The sequence below is a fragment of the Nycticebus coucang genome, chromosome 6 (genome assembly GCF_027406575.1).
Source record: "Nycticebus coucang isolate mNycCou1 chromosome 6, mNycCou1.pri, whole genome shotgun sequence".
In the NCBI taxonomy this organism is placed as follows: Eukaryota; Metazoa; Chordata; class Mammalia; order Primates; family Lorisidae; genus Nycticebus; species Nycticebus coucang.
Window position 1 is genome coordinate 69,986,712 of NC_069785.1, and position 24,641 is coordinate 70,011,352.

The window sequence follows — 24,641 nt, forward strand, 5'->3', positions numbered from 1 at the left end:
AAGAGTTTTGACATTTGTTTTTGACTGTTATTTTAAAAAGAGTCAGAACATAGGTGTGCTGGGGCAGGACAGGTAATAAGTGACTGAAATGACTGTGTATGAACACGAGGTCCCCATTACTGGGGTGCTGAACTGAAGAGGCAGACCCTCTCTACAAGAGGCAAACATCTCAGCTCCAGTCCTTTGTGTGTGGGGTTTTCAAAAGAAGCTGGAAATCCATGTCCTATTTTCTAGCGAAATCTCCTGATTTTTAAATGTTTGATCAGATAATTTTTAAAGACCCTGTGTAGTTCAAAGAAAGTATTCTCCAGGTTATACCTGTCTTGTAGATCAATAATTTGCTTTAGAAACAGGAGAAGTTATGATTTTTAGATATGATGCTATTAGTGTCTTTCAGGGAGCTGGCTAGCAGGTTAGAGCCCTCTAGAAAGCTGTTTTAGTGCAGCTCAAGGTATAACTCTCCACTTTACAGGTTTAGAGATTTGATTTTGCAAGAGTTGATGAATCTCTGGGGTGTAGCTGAACTCACAGGAGACTGATGTACAAACTGGAGCGCCACATTATGTATTCTAAGGAGAGCTATGATGGTCAAACAGACCTGAATGTTCAAGTCAGCCTGATCTAACAAACATATTTTCTGCTTAGTAGAAAGCCATGCAGAAAGCCCAGTTAGAAGGCTGCTTAGTGCACAGGGAAGCTGACTAAGGGTAATGAGTTGGATAATCTTCAAACTGAGCAACATCACACATTTATAATCTGATGCATCCGTCTGTGAAGCTATACCTGCCAAAGGAATATGACTACATCCCTATAAATTGAGTGCTTTATGGATACAAAGAAATTATGACTGTCCAATTGAACTTCATACAATAAATAGCTACTATCTGCTTAGGGTTGACTGTGAATTATATTGTACTGTGCTAAATTCCTTACATCCCATTAATCCCTATGGAATGACTGATATGATCCCTCCTCTTACTGGTAAAGAAACTTAAGCTTAAAGAAATTAAGTTACTTATTCCAGTCATTGAATTAGTAAGTGACAGAACCTAGATTCAGATCCTATTTGATATTAGAGCAATAGTTTCTTCCTTTACTAATTTCCACTAGAAAATGCCACTACCCTTGGCCGTCTGGTGACTTTAGTGATATTCAGCAATGAAGTATGTAACACTTTTTCTAGGATGAGTCCATGAACTTAATTGTCAGAGCTCATACAAAAACTCTGATGGCCATTCCAGAAAAAAAAAGTTCCAAAATTACTTGGAAGAATGGACTAGGTACTGGTTTCAGTACATAGCTTCCCAAGGGGAGTACCTCAAAGGTGACCTTAGCAATATTCAGCAGAGAAGTATGTAGCACTTTTTCTAGAATGAGTTTGTGAACTTAATTGTCCAACCTTGTACTACCTGCTCAGAAAATACTGCATATGTGTTAAGTAATAGCTAACATTTCTGGGGGATCCTTTGAGTTGGGCACGGTATTAAATACATTTTACACAGATTATCTCATGTAATCTTCACAGTAACCCTAAAAAGAATTATTCCTACTTCCATTTTACATTTGGGGAAACTGAGGCAAGATGTAGTTAAATAAAACTTGCTCAAAGTCACACAACTAAAAGTCAAAGGGTCATAATTCAGTCAGCCAGTCTGACTTATAGGCTGGCATTTATAAATCCTTATTTTATACTACTTCCCAGGTAGCTTTGAGGGTAGTGACTTTGACTGCAGCTGAGGGGCAGATCGGGATTCAGTCAAAAATTGCTTCCTTAGTGGCCAAGAAATTTGATGGAGAAATTTCTCTGCCCTGGTCTAGGACAGAAGTGAAAAATCAAAGTGCTTAGTAAGAGGCTAGTATTGACTCAAAGACTAGAACTAGAAGAGGAACTGGTACTTTTAAGATGGAACTTTCCCCAACTAGATGGTAAACCCATTTGGTGACAGAGACCCTATTCCTATGTCCAAGCATAGTGCCCACCCTTGTCAGGAACTAATATAAACTTGCTGTTGATTTGTACATATATGGTTAATGGCTTGAATAACAACTTGTTAAAGACCTGTGTACTTGAGTTAGGCTTTGTTAACCTAATTTAAGTAACGAAATACCATGCACCTAAGTTGACTACTTTTTGGCCATACCCTCTTTTTGTTTTTTTTTTTTTGGTTTTTTGGCCAGGGCTGGGTTTGAACCCGCCACCTCCGGCATATGGGACCGGCGCCCTACTCCTTGAGCCACAGGCGCCGCCCCATACCCTCTTTTTGGCCATAAAAATGTCTTTCTAGATCTTTTCAAATAGAATGAATTTTTCCTTGCCTAGATCAGCATAGCATAGCATAGTATGATTTTTCTGTCCTTCCTTCCTCCTTCTCTCCCTCCATTCCTTTCTTCCTTCCTTCTTTCCCTCCTCTTCTTTTTCTTTCCTTTTTTTCTTTCTCTCTCTCTCTTTTTTTCCTTCTCTCCCCCTCTACTGCAGACCAAATGTACTTAGTAATAGTCTTAACATAGAAAGTATGAGACCTATGTAAAGAGAACTCCAAAACCCTAATGAGTGACATCAAAGAACACTTGAATAAATGGAAAGATATATCATATTCCTGAAAAGGAAAAATATTTGTAGTAAGTATGCCAGTTCTTCTCACATTAATCTTTATATCTCATGTAATTCCAATAAAAATTCTTACGGGTTTTATTTGGTTTGTGTAGAAGATTAATTATTTTAAACTTGCCAGTGTTCATCATTGTGATGGACAAAAGGCCTACTTTTTTTCCCTAAAGAAGATTAATGAAGGTGAACTTTTCATGCCACATATTAAAACATAAGATAAAATTACAATAATTATAATAGTAGTCTATGTGTAGAAAAATTAACATAGAGATCAATGGAATAAAAAAGTGAGCATAGAGATTGGCCTTATAAAAAATAACTTAGAATGTAAAAGGTGACACTGTAACTCAAAGGGAAAGGAAGGACTTCTGAGATGAATGGTGCCAAGTCACTTGGGTAATGATTTGGAACAACAACAACAACAAAAAACATTAAGTTAAATTCTAAATTTGCATTCTACACCAAAGAAATCTCCAATGGATAAGATTAAAGTAAATTGTTAGGAAAGAGAAAAATAAGAAAACCTTAAAGAGAGAACTATTTTTTAAATTAGCTGAAGGAAGATTTTTTTTTTTTAAGCACTGTCACAAGAAGGTTCTAGGTTTATATTGGGCTCTAATCCTTGATCTGTCGCTAATTCCTATGTGATTGTTTTGTGGGGGAGCGAATCACTTATACTCCTTGCGCCTTAGTTCGTTCGTTTGTAAATTAGGGTATTTGATCAAATCATCTCTAAGCTCTCTTCTAGTTCTTACCATCCATAATTCTGATTCTGATTAAAGTCTGTTTCCTTCCTTCCCCGTTTATGACCACCAGCATGTGACATGCAAGACAGAAAAGCAGACCAGGTGAAACCATTTTCTATTCTGATTGTGGAAATAAGATTCACAGAAGTATTAATGTTTTAAATTTGCCATTTGTGCATTTAACAAATCATTTGTTACAGGCCACTTATGTCTGCTGTAAAATACATAACTTGCATTAGTTAATTTTATTTGTTATCACTTTTAATACTCAGAGCATGGTAGAGATATTATTACTCCCATTTTATAGATAAGAAACTCAGGATCATAGAGGTTAAGATATATGACCAAGTCATGTAATTAAGAGGTGGTTCTTCAAAATTTGGAGATGCACTTGTTTTCTTTTGCCAATCTGAAACAAAATCTAGGAAAATTATTCTAGGAGAAATTGTGTAAAAAGGATAAACTCAACACACACATATATAATATGAAGATGATCTAATTAATATTCCTTAAAATTGGTTTCATTACTTGATGACTTAATGTTGTGTTTTTAAAACAGACTTAATTTGAATTTGAGCTTAAGTCCTTCAATGACTTTGGCAAAAATACCTGAACTGTAAGTGTTCTAGCCTCTTTTCAGGTTTGCTTAAGCATCTCTTCCCTAGACTTTACTGATACAGCATAGAAATTATGGCAAAGCCCAGTGGAGTCATTGAAGTACAAGTCTCAGTACTGCTCAGGAAGGCAGGCCAAATTAAATAAAAGGAGCCCCAGCAGCTCTGCAGCTGTGCACCAACCCAACTGCTGGTGTGAGGTAAATGAGGACCAAACTTCATTTTACTTATGATCCCAGCCAGTATTTAAACAAAATGCCTAGAGACTGGCACACTGTTCTGTAGTACAGGCATAGATAGTAATAGCAAAAATAATTGTAATAAATGATAAACTCATTCACAAAGTCTTTCTCAGACCTTAACTAAAAGGACTACCATTTAAACTTATTTCCTCTTACATGGTCTCAAGTATACACATTTCGTTTTCTTTTTTTTTTGTAATTTTTTAAATTTCTATTTTATTTTTTATTTATTTATTTATTTTTGCAGTTTTTGGCCAGGGCTGAGATTGAACCCGCCACCTTTGGCATATGGGGCTGGTGCCCTACTCCTTTGAGCCACAGGCACCGCCACATTTCCTTTTCTTATGTGAGTTGTAATACACATAGAGATGCAGAGATAGCCCTTATCACTCTCTACTGATTAATTTTCTAGATTAAAAGTTTTATGGGGGCTCAGCACCTGTAGCTCAAGTAGCTAAGGCACCAGCCACATACTCCAGAGCTGGCCAGTTCAAATCCAGCCTGGGCCTGCCAAACGACAATGACAAGTACAACCAAAATATAGCTGGGCGTTGTAGCAGGCGTCTGTAGTCCCAGCTACTTGGGAGGCTGAGGCAAGAGAATCGCTTAAGCCCAGGAGTTGGAGGTTGCTATGAGCTGTGATGCCACAGCACTCTACCCAGGGTGACAGTTTGAGGCTTTGTCTCAAAAAAAAAAAAAAAAAAAAATTTCTACGAGAATGCCACTAGTAAATGCTATTAAATTAGCACCAAAAAAAATAGCGATAAGAAAGGATTACATTTTTGCCAGTCTGAATTCATCAGAAATTTCTAGGTCCAGGTTTTTCAAGCCCTTTTGAAGAAAATTTTTACATAAAATCAAGTTATCACTTGCCTTTTAACTTTATAGAGTGGTCTACTATTAACAAATGATAGCAATGTAATGGTTAGCTGTGTATTAATCCTCGGAATTTTTTTTCCCCAAAGAGTACTGTTTCTTTGGAATGTCAGTCGGTATTCCATGAGAGTTTTGAGGCCCCATAAAATTGGGAAAGATGAGATTAAAGGGAGTCAGACTAATTTTTATGCTGTTAGGCCCCCTGAAGTCACTAACACGCTGACGTGCATTAGGACTTTCTAAGGAGGGGAACATAGTTAGCAATGCTTCCCAAACTTCCTCAGAACCCCTTTCTGCAGAGCAGCTCACACAACTATGTTCCAAGGAACATACTTTGGAAAATTTTGCTTAAGTGCTAGATTTTAACTATTTTAATAGAAAAATTTCTAGACTCTATTACATACTTTCCTTCTTTTGTCACATTTTACTGGAAGTTAATATTGGGGTTTGATGCATGACAATAAACTCTACGTGATGTGCTGTGCAAAGTTTGTGAGATGTGCAGGTGTTTGCATCTCACATAGCTGCACTGTGTTCAGAAGAGCGTTCCTCCTCCTCCATGGTCGTCTCTCTTCACCACATTCTTTGAGTCTCTGTTCATGATCCCCTTGCCACTTCTGTTGCTAACTACTCTTTTATCATCCACAGACCCCTCCCAGCTCTGAAAGCCTGACCCTAACTGTGTCTTTTCTCTTTCTTTCTCTCTCTCTTTCCTTCCTCCCATTCTTCTTCTTCCCTCTTTCTCTTCTTCTTTTTATTTTGTTGTTGGCTTTTTATTTTTCTAATCTTATCTCTTTTCCCTGAAGCCCTTCCTGTCCTTCTGGACTTCACCAATGGTGTGGCTTGGCTTTTATTAGAAGGAGAATAATAGGCCTGGCTGGTAGCTCACATCTATAATCCTAGCACCCTAAGAGGCCAAGGTAGGAGGTTCCCTTGAGCTCAGGAGTTTGAGACCAGCCTGAGCAAAAGCAAAGCCCTGTCTCTGCCAAAAATAGAAAAATGAAAAATTAGCTGGGCATTGTGGTGAGTGCTCATATTCCGAGCTATTCGGGAGGCTGAGGCCAAGGAGGATCACTTGAACCCAGCAGTTTGAGGTTGCTATGAGCTATACGTCATGGCACTCTACCAGGGCAAGAAAGTGAAACTCTGTCTCAAAAAAAAAAAAAAGGAAGAAGGAGAATAGCAATACTATTTTCTCCCAGTTATTGAGTCAACCAATCTTCATGGAATTTTGTTTCTACTCACACTTGGAAATTTTTCATTTAGTCCCATTTTCATATTTACACCTATTCAATATACTTTGTAAGATTTCAATCTTTTGAAAATGAGTGAGATTTATTTTATGGCATAGGATATAATTTGTTCTGGTGAATGTTCCATGTACTCACGAAAAGAATATACAAAGAGGTAGCTAACAGAATATTTTGTAAATAAAGGTACATTTAGCTACAGTTTCCCATCATCCCTGTGTGTGGTGACTTTAGGGGTGACTTTTGGAATACCCTGTGTATCTTACAGTTGTTGGTTTATTCTGTAAAGATCAGTTAGGTCTAGGTGGCTCATGATAATGTTCAGTCCTTCTATATACTACTGATCTTTAAAGAGCTATTTGTTCTACCAATTACTGAGAGGAGGACTTTAAGATCTTCAACTCTAATTGAAGATTTGTGTATTTCTTCCTTCAGTTTTGATAATTTTTATTTCACATATTTTGTGTTAATATCATTAGAGACATACACATTATCGTGTTTTCTTAATTAACACTTTCATCTTTTAAAGAAAAATCTGTTTCTCTCTGATAATCCTCCTTATCTTAAACTATGGGGGTGCCAATAACCTGCAGCCTGTGGGCCCTATGCTGATTTTGTGAGGACTTTTTTGCTTATCTGTGGTGTCAGATATCACAAAAAGTATGCACAGACTTTTTTTTTTTTTTTTTTGCTAATTAGCTTTTGTTAGTGTTTGTATATTTAATGTGTGGCCCAAGACAACTCTTATTCTCCTAATATGTGGCAGAGGAAAAAAAAGTCTGGACACCCCTGCCTATTGCCTGATGTTAATATAGTTATTCCATTTTTCTTTTTCTTATAGTTTCAATGGTACATCGATCTTTTCTTACTGTTACTTTCAACCTGTGCCTTTAAAATTAAAATATATCTCTTATAGATATAGTTGTGTTCTGTTTTTTAAGTTCAAATGTGATAATCTTTGCTTTTTAACTGGAGTATTTACTCTGTTTACATTTAATGTAATTATTGACATGCTTTGATTTAGAATAAACATTTTTCTATTTGTTTTTTTACTTATCCCATCTGTTTTTTTGTTCCTCATTCTTTTTTTTCTAACTTAGGGTGATGTGAGTAAAAAATTTTTTTTACTATTCCATTTTAAGTCTTTTATTGGCTTTTTAACTATACCAATTTGTATTACTTATAATGGTTGCTCTAGGAATTAAAGTTACTAGAGTTTCTTTGAAGTTAACAATGCAAATTCCTTACATTTTTAAAGGAATTTGCAACTACAGAATACAATTTATCTTATAATCTTCTGTGTTATTATTGTCACGTACTTTACATATATTATAAACCGTATAATATGTAACAATCTTTTGTTTCAAATAGGCAATTATCTGAGAGAAATTAAGAGAAGAAAAACATATATTCTTTTATATTTGTCATGTAATTAAATAGATTTGAGTTCTCTAAATCTAAATCTAAAGAGCTTCCCTTAAGCTTTTCTTATAGTGTGTGCCTGCTGGTGACACATGATCATCTTTTGTCCAAAAAAAAAAGTCTTTATATTGCTTTTATTTTGAAAGATTTTTCACTGGATTTTAAATTTAAGGTAATCATGTCTTTTTATTTTTTTCTTACTCAATACTTAAAAGTTCCATTGTTTCTAAAGTTAGCTATCATTCAAATCATTGACTACCTGTATATGTAATGGCTTTTCTGGCTGATTTCAAGATTTTCTTTGTCTTTTAAATTGTGATTTAATTTGTTTGTGAAATGTCCGCATATGGTTTTCCTTGTGTTTATTCTGTTTAGAGTACATTGCATTGAACTTCTAGGATCTATAAGTTTAATATTTTCAGCAAATTGGAGGGACATTTTAGCAATTATTTCTTTAAGTATTTTTCTTTACATTTCTCTCACCTCTCTTTCCGGGGCTTCAGTGACAAACAAATTATACAACATGATATTGTCCCACAAGTCACTAAGGAGGTATTCTTTTTAAAATATTTTTTTCTTTCTCTTATTCAGATTAGGTAATACCTAATTTATCTGTCTATCTTATCTTCTTCTGCCCACTCTAATCTGCTGTGAAAACTATTCAATGAATTTTTTTATTTCAAATATTTTACTTCAGTTCTAGGCTTTCCATTTGGTTCTTTTTTTTTATAGTTACGATTTCTCTGCCAAGATTTTTCATCTGTTAATTTATTATGACCATATTTCCTTTAAAGTCTTTAAAATCTGTATAATAGCATCTCTAATATCTGCTGATTCCAACATCTGGATCATTTTGTGATGTTTTTATTGACTACATTTTCTCTAGACTATGAGCTGCTGCTTCCTGTTTCTTTGCATATATGGTAACTTTTATTGTTATGGACATTATAAGCGATATGTTGTAGAGACTTGGAATCCTGTTACTTTGCTTTCTAATATATCAATTATTATTCAAGTAGGCAATTAATTTACCTAGATTTGAATTCTGAATTCTATCATTGCTATGGTTGGTAGCAGTTGAAATCTATCCTCATTTTTTTTCAAAACTTACTTTTATTGTTACATTTTTGCTAGACCCCTTAAAATCTCATTTGTATACGTGGAGCTCAAAGGTCAGTTAAGGATTTATATGGCATTTATTTGCAAATTCCGGAATCTCTCCTTCTGCAGCTTCCTCATTTCTACAGTTCCTCCTTATTTTTAGTCTTTATGACAGCCCTAACCTCCATCCTCTTACTTCAAGCCAGTAAGACTGTGTGATGTTTCTTCTTGAATGATAGCCACTTTGCATCTCACAGCTGAGAAGTACTTCCAGTCCAGAAGTCACATACACATAAATCTCAGTTGTTACCATTTCCTTCTTTCAAGATTAACTTCCCTCTGGCTTCTGCTTGCTTTCAATTTTTCTTAGTATCTTCAAATAGGTTTTTTTTGTTTTTGTTTTTTTTTAATATTTTGTCCAGAGTTTATCATTGTTGTCTTCGGTAGTATTAGTCTGTTACCAGAAGGATAAATATGCCATTATTTAGTCTTGTGTTACCATTATCAAAAAGGAAACTATTTGTTGCTAATGTGTTCGTGTTAATTGTTGCTTCCCTGTAAATCTTAAGTACTTTTTAAAAAAACATTCTTGATTTATTTCTTCTTCAAATGAGATAAAAAGACAGAATTAGATGAGTAGTATACAAATACTTACAAAAATAGAATTACAAAAAAAGCTATAGAAACTCAGAGGAAGAAGAAATCAGAGATGATTCCCTAAAGAAGGTTACCTTTAAACCAGTTGTTAAAGTGTATTAAGAGGTAAGTAGCAAAGCCAATAGAGGGAGAATATTCTAGAAGAAACATTATAAAAATTGCAAAAAAAGTGGTAGGTTGAGGTTCAAGTCTTACTGGTTATAGCTATACATATAATTTATCATTTAAAATGAATACTTAAAAGTTCATGGTGTGAACATATTGAAATACATAGCAACATAGTGAATCTCACAACCAATTTTGAAAGAAAGAATACAAATACAAAAGAATACGTAGTATGATAATCCATTCATATAAAGTTCAAAAACAGAAAAAAATAGAAGGCAATAGAATTCAGAATACTGGTTACCTTTGTGTTATGGTAGTGGCTGGGAGGGAGCACGAGAGGGGCCTCTGAGATGCCTAAAATTTTTCATGTTCTTGATGCCAGTTATCTATAGTGGTCACTGGTGAAAATTTCATCATGAATTTCGAATTATGATTTGTGGCTTTTTAAAAATTAATGTTGTAGTTGTACTTCAATAAAATGTTTATGTGAAAAAAATCAATTTCTGGTATGAAAAAAGTTTATGGGACGCATCTGTATATATTAAATTATTAATTCCTCACAAGCATGTTATGAAAGAACAGTGATGCTGAATTTAATGTAAAATTGGGTTATATAAATTCTAAATATCATGATGTAAAATACACTTGATCTTAGCCAAAAGGCTGAGAAGCAATCATGATGCAAAATAATAAATTCTTGCTCTGACACAAAGTTTGGAATGATTTAAATCCTCTCAAAGGTAAAAAATGAAACAAAACTTCAATATTTTTCAAAACTTGTGCCATCTGAGTGAATGTATATTTATGCTGAAGTGAGAGGCACCACTTGAGTAAATAAAAATATGCTATTTTGTTTAGAATATCGGTTTTCTGTCTTGTGAGCTAAAATGCCTGCTCAGCTCCTACCATATTCTGTATTCCAATTAGTAGAATCACTAAGTCAGTGTTTTTGTATCTTCTTTATCTCACTTGAGCCTATAGTTAAACTTCCCTGGCATGCTTAAATTATGTTGATCCAAAAAAAAAAAAAAAAAAAGAGTAAAAAGAAGAATATATTTACTGTACTCTGAACTTTTTCCAAAAATAATTTTATTAATGATCTTTAAAAATTTTCACGGCACACCAGTGTGCCATGGCACACTGATTGAAAATCACTATCACTGGCCAGAACCTTGTCACAAAGCTACATGGAGCTGCAAGGAAGGCTGGGAAATGTAATTTCTGTCTAAGAAACACACTGGAGATTAGCCAGCAGTCTTTGCCATACCTGCCATTCTTTGGCTGTCTTGAATTATGTGAGTTCAGAATTATGAAATGCCTCTAAGAACAGATCCTTTATATAAAATTCTATTGCCCTGTAGATAAGAGTTTCCTGTTTTACATGAGATAAAACCGAGACTCAGAGAAGTCAAATGACTTACTGCCCCTACGTATTGCTAATTTTAACAGAACTAGGATCAAATCCAGGGCTCCAAGCCCAAGACTTTTGCCTTTATGATAGATGCCTCTCCTGGGAATTTTTATTCTCTCTCCAAGAATTTCGGAAAACTTGAGGCTGAGAGAAAGTGAGACTCCTTTATCTAATATATCCAAGTTAAGTGTCATCAGGAAAGGAGTACGGAAGGAGTTAGAGTAATAGGGCTCTAATATGAGGACATAGTTGTAGGGCTGGTGATGTATGCTGTGCTTGGCTCTAAAGATTCTGAATCTCCAGGAGCAAGAAAATACAGTTTTAAAAAAATGCTGTGTAACAAAGCAGTGATCCACATTTTAAGTTCTACCTCTAAAATTGGTTAGATACATGCCCTTGTTATTTTCCCTTCCTGGTTTAGAGGGTTGGAGCAGGGTTGCTGGATATGATCATGCAGGTTGTACACAAATACACAAGCAGAAAATTCAGGAACAGAGTAGAGAGGTGCAACAGAGCTCCAGTCCGAACCCCTCAAGAGATGGATGGCCTCACCCTCAACTAGCTAGTGTAAGCCCTTACACAGGATGTTTATCAAAACCTCAGGAGGGTAGAAGAGCCTAAACATTTTAACAAAGACTGCATACCTCCTTAATAGCAGCTTCCCCACTCCAAGCCCTCAGATAACAAAAAGGTAGAGAAAACAAAGAATAACTCAGTTCTCATGTGTTGCTGGGAGAGATCTCACACTGGTTCCAGATAATGTGAGAGGAGATACTATCTCATTGCAAGTTGAATGTCTGGACAGAGCTTCCGAGGGAAAAAGACATGATATGGTCACTACACTGATTTACTGTGACCTCTGTATTGTCTTCATGTCATTATATTACCCACAGCTAACAAAACAAAGGGAAGAGAAGGGGGAGGAAGGGAGAGTCATGGGCTGTAAAGATAAAGCCTAACCTAGAAAAACATAACTCAAGTAACAGAAGGAATTTTCTCCCAATTTCTTCACATTATATAGTACAGCTTGATAAGAACATGGAATAAGTGAAACTAGAGCTGAAACATGAGATGGTAAAATAGCAGAATGAGATAAAAAAAAGACTGCAAATAAACATATTGAATACCAAAATACTTTATGGGACTATAAATAAGCTATAAATAGAATAGAGCAGAACAAACACTGCTGAATATTGAGATATTGACATTAAAAAAAGATGAAGTACAGGAAATACAGAGGAAAAAGACGGGAAGTTAATTAGAAGTGAATAGATAACACATTACTTTGGTACAGGTTAAGTTGCCGTAACAAAGAAATAGATAAGGACTTAAATAAATTAGCAGTCCACGGGTGAGAAGTCCAAGGCTAGCAGGAAAGTTCTGCTCCACCAGAATCATTCAAGATACGGTTCTTTCTATCTTGATGTTCCATTATCTCTTCATTCCAGTCATTACAGGATATTCTCATTCTGGGTAAAAGCTCACTCTACTCCACACACATATTTCAGCCCATAGAGAGAAGACAGGTAGTCCAGGCCAAGCACTCTAAGGACGTGACCCTGATCCAGTTACCTATCAACATTTAGCCACAAGGGATTCCAGGAAGTGTGGTCTTGTAACTGGATAGCCATGTACTCAGCTAAAACTCAGGATGCCTTATTCTAAATGGAATCAGGAGAGAATAGTTAGGTACCATAACATGAAGGATAAAGATAAGCCAACATTTAAGGACACTTAGTGTCCCTAAAACAGGGAACCTAGCAAATGAAAGGGAAAATGTATTTAATGATGTAATGTAAGAAAAAAAATTCAAAGTGAAGAAGGAACTGAGTCTACAAGTGGGAAGAAAATGCCAAATTCCAGGAAATTTCATTAAAATATTTAACATAAAAGTATTTCCTGGTTAAATACTTGAATGTCAAAGATGAAAACTGCCTCAGACATCCAGGCCAAAAAAAAAAGTAAATCACCTACAAGGGGCATAAAATCAGGTCGACAACAGATTTCACAACAAGATTCATTGTAGAAAACAATAGTGCAATGTCTACAAAATTTTAAGAAGAAGAAAGGATGATTCTAGATGTAATTCAGGTATGAAGGCTCAGGGAAGTAAAGGACCCATAAACACTTGTTGGGAAGAACTGCTTGATAACCAAAGCCAGCCAATTAAGAGATCAAAATAAAGGACTCAAGTAGAGAAGCTATGAGAATGGAACTGTTCGTGAATACTTGCCCCATTTTAGAGAACTAGTGCTAAACAATCATTGCAATTATGGTCTCAAAACAATGTGAATATTATATATTTGGACAGTGTAAAAAAATAATACAATGAAAAACTAGGAGGTAAGGGAGAGGAGATGGCAGTATCAAGGGGATTTTAATTTCTCCTCTCTTGAAGTTGAGATATACTATCCAAAATATAATCATGTAATAAAAAAATTAAGCATTTTTCATAATCACCTTTATTTAACTAGAGCAAGGATCCACAAACTACAGTTTGCATGCTAGCCACTTGGCTTTATAAATAAAGTTTCATTGAAAGAGGCTGGGTGAGATGGCACTTTGGGAAACCAAAGCAATAGGATCCTTGAGGCCAGTATTTTGAGACCAACCTAGGCAAATATTAAGACCCTCATCTCCACAAAAAATTAAAAAATTAGTCAAGTTGGTGGCACACAACTCTAGTTCTAGCTACTCCAGAGGTTGAAATAAGAGGATAACTTGAGTCCAAGAATTTGAGGTTACAGTGAGCTATGACCACACCACTATACTCCAGCATGGAGAACGGAATATGGCCCTGTCTCTAAAAATAAAATAAAATGAAGGTTCATTGAATCACAGTGTTTTGGTTCATCTGGATTGCTCTAACAAAATGCCATAAACTGGATGGCTTATCAAACACAGAAGTAGCTTGAAGTCCAAAATCAGGTGCTACAGCCAAGAACACAGTAAGTAAAGCAAGCAGACAACCCTCAGAATGGGAGAAGATATTTGCAGGTTATGTCTCCGACAAAGGTTTAATAACCAGAATCCACAGAGAACTCAAACGTATAAGCAAGAAAAGAACAAGTGATCCCATCTCAGGCTGGGCAAGGGACTTGAAGAGAAACTTCTCTGAAGAAGACAGGTGCATGGCCTACAGACATATGAAAAAATGCTCATCATCCTTAATCATCAGAGAAATGCAAATCAAAACTACCTTGAGATACCATCTAACTCCAGTAAGATTGGCCCATATCACAAAATCCCAAGACCGGAGATGTTGGCGTGGATGTGGAGAAAAGGAAACACTTCTGCACTGCTGGTGGGAATGCAAATTAATACATTCCTTTTGGAAAGATGTTTGGAGAACACTTAGATCTAAAAATAGATCTGCCATTCAATCCTATAATTCCTCTACTAGGTACATACCCAGAAGACCAAAAACCACATTATAACAAAGATATTTGTACCAGAATGTTTATTACAGCCCAATTCATAATTGCTAAGTCATGGAAAAAGCCGAAGTGCCCATCGCTCCACAAATGGATTAATAAACTGTGGTATATGTACACCATGGAATATGCAGCCTTAAAGAAAGGTGGAGACTTTACCTCTTTCATGTTTGCATGGATGGAGCTGGAACATATTCCTCTTAGTAAAGTATCTCAAGAATGGAAGAAAAAGTATCCAATGTACTCAGCCCTACTATGAAACTAATTTATGGCTTTCATATGAAAGCTATAACCCAGTTATAACCTGAGAATATGGGGAAGGGGGAGAGGGAGGGTAGGGAGGGGGGAGGATGGGCGGAGGGAGGGTGATTGGTGGGATTACACCTGCGGTGCATCTTACAAGGGTACATGTGAAACTTAGTAAATGTAGAATATAATTGCCTTAACACAATAACAAGAAAATGCCAGGAAGGCTATGTTAACCAGTGTGATGAAAATGTATCAAACTGTTTATAAAACCAGTGTATGGTGCCCCATGATCGCATTAATGTACATAGCTATGATTTATATTAATAAAAAAAAATCAACACATTGTACCCCACAAAATAAAAGAAAAGAAATAATAAAGATCACTTTAATTTGCAAACAAAACAAAACAAAATCAGGTGCTATCAGATATGGTGTCTGGTGAGGGCCTGGTTTTTTGTTTCATAAATGGTGACTTCTTGCTGTGTTCTCACATGGTGGAAGAGGCAAGACAGACCGCTGGGGCCGCTTTCCTGAGGGCACTGATTCCATTTATGAGGGCTCTACCCTCAAGATCTACTCACCTCCAAAGGGTCTCATCTCTTAATATCATCACATTGGTAATTAATTTTCAACATACTAATTTGGTAGGAGAGAGGACACTAACGTTCAGACCATAGCACACAGCTTCATCCATTTATTTACGTGCTGTCTGTGCTGCTTTCCAGTCACAACAGAGGTAAACAACACCCGCATACCTAAAATATTATGTGGACCTTTAAGAAAAAATTTGTCAGCCCTTGAAGAGGAATCTATTCTAATTCAAAGGAAATCTTGTGATAGAGAAATATTTATCTGAAGTTTTAGTTATTTGTTAGGTTCAATGCAGCTTTTTTCCCTCCTATTAAATAATTTAGTCCTATTTTTATACAAGCTGATATCAGTTACTCTAAAGATGTCAGGGATAATGGATCACCTAATGATATTTGGCAAAATTTCTTAAACTTTTGCCTTTTTTGAAATCTTTATAAGGAGCATTTATCATTTGTACCAAATAATAAAATAGAATGCTTTTCTATTTCCAAATACTGGAAGCAAATGTGCAAAAATATCATCACGGTTAATTCTGGCTGATGGGAATATAATTGCTATTTACTTCTTGAAGCTTTTCTGTATTTTTTTAAATTAAAATTTTTTTTCTTAAGCTATTATAGAAATTTCAGACATCAAGTAATAAAGTTCTGAATTATTGTTATGGAAATAATGATGAAGGACCAGATATAAGGGACAGTGTTCTATTGATAATATGATTCTTTTATAATGTAACTTCATACCATGTTACACAAACTACAAACCATAATTCCAGAGTAAAATGTAAAAAGAAAGCAAGACTAAAAGGAGAAACCACAGCAGATGGTATCTGAATTCTTTCAGCATTCACAAAGCTGGCTTCTTTAATTTTCATCAATCTCAATGTACCTTTCCAGTCTCATTCTCCCACCCTACCCTTTTTCTCATACACACACCTTACACACTAGCTACATACGTAGGTCCTCACTTCTGTGAAATGTATTAATATGCTATGTTGCTTTACTGTCACCTTTCTACCTGTAATTACCTAATATAATTCAATGTTTCCTTTAAGATGTAATTTAAATGTCGCTTACTATAATACAGCTCAGCCTTGGCTGTACATCACAATCACCTGGGGAGCTTTATAAAAATACCAAGGCTCAGGCCCCAGCCCAGCTATTCTGAATTAATTGCCCAGGGTTGGGGCCCAGGCAGCAGTATTTTTTAAAAGCTCCCCAAGTAATTCTAATATGCCGCCAGGGTTGAGAGTTGCTGCAAAGCCTTCTGCAACACCGGCAAGCAGAGTTAATTACTTCCTCTTCCACGCTCCTACAGTCCCTTAGCTTTTCCATTGCTCATGAAATTTAATGCTCATTGTATTAAAGTTAGTGTTACATAGTAAGTGCTCAGTAAATGCTGCGGGTTGGCACAGTCCTTCCCCCTCCAACCAGGCATGTGTGGAAGTGGTTGTCCTTACCATGGGAATGGGACAGGGCAGATGTTTCATATCCAGCAACACGGCCTGAACAATCTATTTCTGTACATTATAACCCTCCCCTCTATTCTGCTACACACCCACACACACAAACAAACACACCCTACTGCCTTTTCGGCATAGTTCTTGAGTACGGCTTTTGCTCCTGACATCCCTGCCTGCAGTCTTCTCCTTTGTGTCCCATCCTTTACGTTGTGTTTTATGTTGGATCCTGCTACTTTAGCTTTCAAGAGCAGATTGTCAGGTGTTCTTTGTCAAAGGCTTTCAGAAAATCCAGATAAATTATGCTCTGCACCCTGAAACTGCCAGGCCTGTATTTTACATCATCATAGTGTTTGACAATTTTGTTTAAGTTGAATCTTTCTCTCTTTCTCCAATTTACCTTTGCCTCACTTAACCTGATATCAATCAGACAACTGGAAACCCTGCCATTTTTTTTTTTTAATTTCAAGTGAATGTGAGGGTATCAACAACTAGGTTAAATATTTGCATTTGTTAGGTACAGTCCCTCTTGTAGTTGTGTCCTGCACCCAAAAGGTGTCCCATATACCCTGATATTGCACCCATTAAGTGGGAGCACACCAATCCCCTCCCCTTCTCCCTTCGCCCCCCTCTCTCATTGTCCATCCCCCCAACTGGAACTGAATTGAGTTTTTCTCTTATATGGGTGTGTATTAGATCGTCTGCTGCCTTTGTGTATTGAGTACATTGGATATTTGCTTTTCCAGAAATCCTGCCATATTTGATACTGAATATCCTCAACAATGTATATGCCATTTCCAGATCCTCAGCAATGACTATGTCAGTCACTCTAGGTGATTATCTCAGCCTTCCTGATTTCAGGAAGCAATCTTGGAAGCTACTCATATCTGGAGGTGAGGTGAGGAGAGGAGAGGAGAGCTGAGGATGAGGAAAAGCAACCAAGATAGATCAACAAGATCACAGTCTCATAAAAATGCCGTCTAGCTATGAGTCCCTCATTCTCATGAAGGCAAGGTTGGTAGCACTTTCCTTACCCCTTCCAACTCACCTGGAAGGACAGATTGCACTTACAGGCTATTCTTTCCTATTAAAAATACAAAATCTTTTTATTATTTATTTACTGAACATCATCAAAGAGTTCAGTGTTCATGGGGTGAGTGGTGGTTGCCTTATAGTTACCACATCCTGGCAGTGGGGGCCCTAACATTTTGTTCATACAGGCATTTCTCAGCCAGGAGATACTTATTTCGTAAAGTGATTTTTCTCCCTGCAATCTTGATGAAACTTTCCCTTTCTTTGAAGGATGACTCTTTAAAGTCATACTGACTTTGCTGGGCAATAAGGTGTTATACAACTGAGTCGAATGGCTAATTTCGCTAATATAAAATCAGATTAATCTTTTTTCTTTTTTGTTCCTTTTTTCAGCTTTATCTTAAAATTGAATAATCTGTGTGTATTTACTATACTGTGTGACCTAAAACAACTTGACTAACCTTTGTTAGTCTTATTTATTAATTAAATAGCAAACTGTTACCTAGTTCCCTTGGAAGTTCTATAAATTAATTACTGTTTAAATCAGTTTATAAATATCAAACAGTTGCATCTTCCCTGCGGAGAGGTCCCAGGTAGTTCATAACGTCCTATAATAAAGGTAAAAATAGCGTATGTAGAATATATAACCAAGTGTGATTTATATGCAATACATCTAATCTTTAAAATCTAGGAACTATTTAATAGAAATAATTCATATTTTATAACTATAATAAAAGCATTTTATGACTTTAGAAAAAGTAATTATCTACTGTAACTGATCTGGAAATCGTGTCTTTATAACCATTTCTGAGCTCGTAAAAGAGTCTACTCAAAATAGTCTGTAACCTATTAATATTGATTGATATGTTTATCTTTAAATTCTCCCATTTTCTTAAACCTCAAGACTCTAATATTTATTTCCTGAGAAATTTTTCTGTATAAAACTTTGCTGTATTCAAAAGTTCCTCTGTTAAGATTTAGTACTTTTATATTACAGTCATTAAAATTGAACAAAATAGTCTCTTTATTAACTACTGTACTGACTTTGTGTAGTGGAGATCACAACATGTTAATTGGATTTAATTAACTATTTTAAATTACACAAACTCCTGACAGTAGTAGGCAATAGCACAGAGTACTCATGAGCAATAAAATTGGAGCTGATATTGCTACTTTATTAAAACTTAATGAAACTATTCATAATCTTATTTATTGTTTACAAGAAGAAAACTGTGTTCACTGTGAAGGCGAAGATGTCTGCTGAAAACATTTTTTATCATCTAGGTGAAGGTGCAGAAGTTAATAAAGGGGTCCACTATATCCAGTCTCACAGTTATGCCATCTTCTCGTCGCACGGATCCCTTTTTCACCCCTGTACCAGTCTTACAAGTGGATGCCAATAAAGGTTGGTGATCTAACAGCTACTTTATATGTTTAGGAATGTAAGGGAAAGAACACCAAGGTAGGGTCGGGGGCCTGACTTTAGACTCAGCCACTAATTCTCCTAAGTGGCCTTAGACAAGTCACATCCTCACTCCTGCCAGAGTTTCCACCTGTATAAATCAGAAAGTTGGACTACTTGATTATTAGAGTCCCTTCTACCTCTAAAATTCATCATTCTATGGATTTAATATTGATTTAGATGGCATTATTACATATTAAAATGATTATTGTACTTATGTGATCTTTTTCTTCTTTTTTTAAATTTCAGGGTACGAAGAAATAGGTTACGATATTTGCATTTGTTAGGTAGAGTCCCTCTTATAATAGTGTCCCACCCCCAAGAGATGTGCCATATATCCTGACATTACACCAATTAAGTGGGAGCATACTCACCCCCCTCCCTTCTCCCCTCTTCCCCCTGCCTCATTCCCCCTACCCCCATGTTGAACTGATTTGAGTTTTTCTCTTATGTGGGTGTGTATTAGATTGTCTACTAGCTGCATATTAGTATTGAATATATTGGATATGTGCTTCTCCATTCTTATGATATCATACTAAGAAGAATGTGTTCCACCTCCGGCCAGGTTAATACAAAAGATGTAAAGTCTCTATCTTTTTAATGGCTGAATAGTATTCCATGGTATACATATAACTTGTTAATCCTTTCCTGGGTTAGGGGGCATTTAGACTGTTTCCACATTTTGGCGATGATAAATTTAGCTGCGATAAACAATCTAGTGCAAATGTCTTTATGATAAAATGATTTTTTTTCTTCTGAGTTGATGCCTAGTAATGGGTTTCAGAATCAAATGGGGATCTATGTTGAGTTCTTTGAGGATTCTCCATACTTCTTTCCAAAGAAGTAGTATTAGTTTGCAGTCCCACCAACAGTGTAAAAGTGTTCCCTTCTCTCCATATCCATACCAGCTTATACAGCTTTGAGGCTTTGTGATGTGGGTTGTTCTCACTGGGGTTTGGTGATATCTCAGTATGGTTTTGATTTGCGTTTCTCTGATGATTAGGGATGATGAGCATTTTTTCAAATGTTTGTTAACCGTTCATCCGTCTTCCTCAGAGAAGGTTCTATTCATATGTCTTACGCAATGGTAGATGGGATTGTTTGCGCTTTTTCTTGTTGATTAATTTGAGTTCTCTGTAGATTCTAGTTACCAACCATTTGTCAGTTTCATACCATGCAAATATCTTTTCCCAATCTGAAGGCTGTTTTTTTGCTTTACTTGTGTCCTTAGTTGTGCAGAAGCTTTTCAGCTTAATTAAGTCCCATTTATCTTTATTGTTGTTGTGATTGCCACTGAAATCTTAATAAAATCTTTCCTGAGTTCAGCATCATCAAGAGTTTTTCCCACACTTCCTTCTAAGATTTTTATCATTTCATGTATTAGATTTAAATATTTTATCCACCTTGAGAATTTTTGTAAGTGGTGAAAGGTGTGGGTCCAGTTTCAGTATTTTGTATGTGGTTATCCAATTTTCCTGGCACCATTTGTTGAATAGGGATTCTTTTCCCCACAGTATGCTTTTGTTTGGTTTATCAAAGATCAGATGGCAAGTAGAGACTGGTTTCATCTCTTCATTTTCTATTCTGTTCCATATGTCTATAAGTCTACTGTTGTGCCAATATCAGGCTGTTTTGATTACTATGGACTTGTAATATAACCTGAAGTCTGGCTGAGTGATGTCCCTGGCTTTGTTATTATTAAGAACTGCCTTAGCTGGCTCAGCGCATGTAGCTCAGCATCTAGGGTGCCAGCCATATACACGGGAGCTGGTGTGTTTGAATCCAGCATGGGTCTGCCAAACAACAGGGACAACTACAACCAAAAAATAGCTGGGCATTGTGGCGGGCTCCTGTAGTTCCAGCTACTTGGGAGGCTGAGGCAAGAGAATCACTTAAGCCCAAGAGTTGAAGTTGCTGTGACCTGTGACGCCATGGCACTCTACTGATGGCAACATAGTGAGACTCTGTCTCAAAAAAACAAAACAAAAAGAATTGCCTTAGCTGGGCAGTGCCTGTGGCTCAGTGGGTAGGGTGCTGGCCCCATATACCTGGCCCCAGCAAAACTGCAACAAAAAAATAGCCGGGCATTGTGGTGGGCACCTGTAGTCCCAACTACTTAGGAGGCTGAGGCAAGAGAATCACCTAAATCCAGGAGCTGGAGGTTGCTGTGAGCTACGTGATGCCACGGCACTCTACCAAGGATGATAAAGTGAGACCCTGTCTCTACAAGAAAAAAGAAAAAAAAGAATTGCCTTAGCTATATAGGATTTTTTTCTGGTTCCCTACAAAATGAAGTACTATTTTCCCCACTTCTTCCAAGTATGATGTTGGTGTTTTAATGGGAATTACATTGAATGTGTAGATTGCTTTGGGTGGTATAGACATTTTACCAATGTTGATTCTTCCAAGAGCATAGTGTGTTCTTCCATTTGTTAACATCTTCTGCTATTTCTTTTCTTAGGGTTTCATAATTTTTCCTGTATTGGTCCTTCACCTTCAGTAAATTCTTAGGTATTTCATTTTCTTTGAAGCTTCTGTTAAGGGAATTGTGTCCTTGATTTCCTTCTCAATTTGGCAATTATTGGTGTATACAAAGACTACTGATTCATGGACATTTTATACCCTGAGATGTTACTGATTTCTTGATCACTTCCAGGAGTTTTGTGTCTGGGGTTTTTTAAGTATAAGATCATATAATCATCAAAGAACAAGAGTTTGACCTCCTCTGCCCCCATTTATAGCCTCTTGCCTGATTGCATTGGTTCGAACTTCCAGAACTATGTTGAATAATAGTGGCGATAGTGGACATCTTTGCTTCCAGTTCTAAGTGGAAAAGCCTTCAGTTTTACTTCATTCAGTATAATATTAGCTGAGGGTTTGTCATGGATGGTTTCAGTCAGCTTAAAATGTGCCACCTATACCTGTTTTCCTAAGTATTCTTATTAGAAAAGGATGCTGAATTTTATCAAATGCTTTTTCTGCATCTATTGAGAAGATCTTACGGTCTTTGTTTTTGCTTCTACTGATATAGTTAATTACATTTATGGATTTTCATATGCTAAATCAGCCTTTGTATTCCTGGGATGAAGTCTACTTTATCATGATATATAATTTTTTAATGTGTAGCTAGAATCTGTTAGCCAAGATTTCATTGAGTATTTTTGCATTGATATTGATTAGTGAAACTGGTCTGTAGTTTTCCTTTTTAGTTTGGTCTTTTCCTGGTTTTGGAATTAGGGTGATATTTGCTTCATAGAATGTGTTGATTAAAATTACTTCCCTCTCAATGTTGAGGAATAGGTTCTGCAGTATAAGTTCAAGTTCATCTTTGAAGGTTTGAGAGAATTCTGATATGAAGCCATCTGGTCCTGGGCTTTTTTTGTTGTTGTTGTTGGAAGATTATTTATTGTTTCGTCCTTTTTTTTTTTTTTTTTTTTTAGAGGGAGTCTCATCTTATAACCCTCGGTAGAGTGCTGTGGCATCACAGCTTACAGCAAACTCCAACTCCTGGGCTTAAGCAATTCTCTTGCCTCAGCCTCCTGAGTAGCTGGGACTACAGGTGCCCACCACAATGCCCGGCTATTTTTTTGTTGCAGTTTGGCCAGGGCTGGGTTCGAACCCACCACCCTCGGTATATGGGGCCGACACCCTACCCAATGAGCCACAGACTGCCCTATTTATTGTTTCTTCAATCTCAGTACTTGATATTGGTCTGTTCAAGAGTTCTGTGTCTTCCTGGTTAAATCTAGGGAGATGGTATTATTCCAGGTATTGATCCATGTCCTCCACATTGTCAAATTTCTGGGCATAGAATTTCTTATAGTACTCAGAGATAATCTCTTGTATCTCTGTGGTACTTGTTGTTATTTCCCCCTTTGTGTTTATGATGGAGGTTATTAAAGATTACAAATTTTTCTTTCTACTTAATCTGGTCAATGATTTATTGGTTTATTTGGTTTGATTTGATTTATTGGTTTATTTATTGATTTATTTATCTGGTTTATTGATTTTATTTATCTTTTTGAAGAACCAACTTTCATTTCATTAATTTTCTGATTGATTCTTTTGTTTTCAATTTCATTTATTTCTGATTTAATTTTGGTTATTTCTTTTCTTCTGCTAGGTTTGGGATTGGATGCTCTTCCTTTTCCATTTGTTTAAGGTGATTCATTAGGGTGTTGATGTGTTCTCTTTCTGTTTCTTGAATGTTGGCATCTAATGCAAAAAATTTTCTTCTTAGGACTGCTTTTGCAGTACCCCACAGGTTTTGGTGGCTTGTGTCTTCATTGTTGTTATGCTCAAGGAAGTTAATGATTTCCTTTTTTATCTCTTTCTAGACCTAACTGTCATTCAGCATAAGGTTGTTTAGTTTCCATGCCTTTGCGTAGAGACGAAAATTTTTGTTGGAGCTGAGTTCCACCTTCATTATCTTGTGATCTGAAGAGATATAAGGTGCAATTTCGATTATTTTGATTTTGTTGAGGTTTGATTTGTGTCCTAGGGTATGATCTATTTTTGGAGAATGTTCCATGGGTTGATGAAAAGAACATTTATTGCTTAGCTTTGGAATGGTGTGTTCTGTATATATCTATTAAGCCCAATTGTTCTAGGGTCATGTTTACGTCCCTTTGTTTAGTTTCTGCTTGGAGGATCTATCTAGCTCTGTAAGAGGGGTATTAAAGTCCCAGATATTATGGTGTTACAGGATATCATATTGCTTAGAACAATTAAGGTCTGTTTCATAAATCTGGGAGCATTTAAGTTAGGTGCATAAATATTTAGAATTGAAATAACCTCTTGTTGTATTGTTCCCTTGACCTGTATGAAGTGACCATTTTTGTCTTTCTTGGTTTTAGTTGCTTTAAATCCATTTGTATCTGAAAATAAGATTGTGATCCCTTCTTTCCTCTGATTTCCATTTGCCTGAAATATTGTTTTCCAATAGGTTCTGCGGTATAGGTGCAAGTTCACCCTGAGTCTTGTTTTGTCCTTTGTGGGTAGGTGTATTTCCTGGAAACAGCATATAGAAGGCTTTCGCTTTCTTATCCAATCAGCCAGTCTTCAGTGAGGAATTCAAGCCATTTACATTTATTGAGAGAATTGATGAAACTGTGGAGTTCTAGTCATCTTATTTTGTGACTGTCCATTGCTTAGTTTTATCCTTTGCATCATTGTGGATATTAGGTTTTGTCCTTTAGTTTCTGGACATTTACTTTGCTGGTAGTCCATTGTGATGGTCAGTGTGGAGAATAGGTCTAAGTATTTCCTTTTTTTTTTTTTTTTTTTTAATTAGAAACAGAGTCTCACTCTGTTGCCCTCAGTAGAGTGCTGTGGCATCACAGCCCCCAGCCACCTCTAGCTCTTGGGCTTAGGCAATTCTCT

General features: G+C 36.3%; 1 protein-coding gene across 2 annotated transcripts in view; it reads left to right on the forward strand.

Moving 5' to 3' along the window:
* The window catches only part of IQCH (IQ motif containing H), a 296,182-nt gene that overhangs the window by 74,862 nt on the left and 196,679 nt on the right, over positions 1-24,641 (forward strand). For both annotated transcript variants that reach the window (XM_053596183.1, XM_053596184.1), the window contains one exon: positions 19,082-19,202. In XM_053596183.1, coding sequence (XP_053452158.1) covers positions 19,082-19,202 — 121 coding nt within the window. The remainder of the gene's footprint in view (positions 1-19,081; positions 19,203-24,641) is intronic.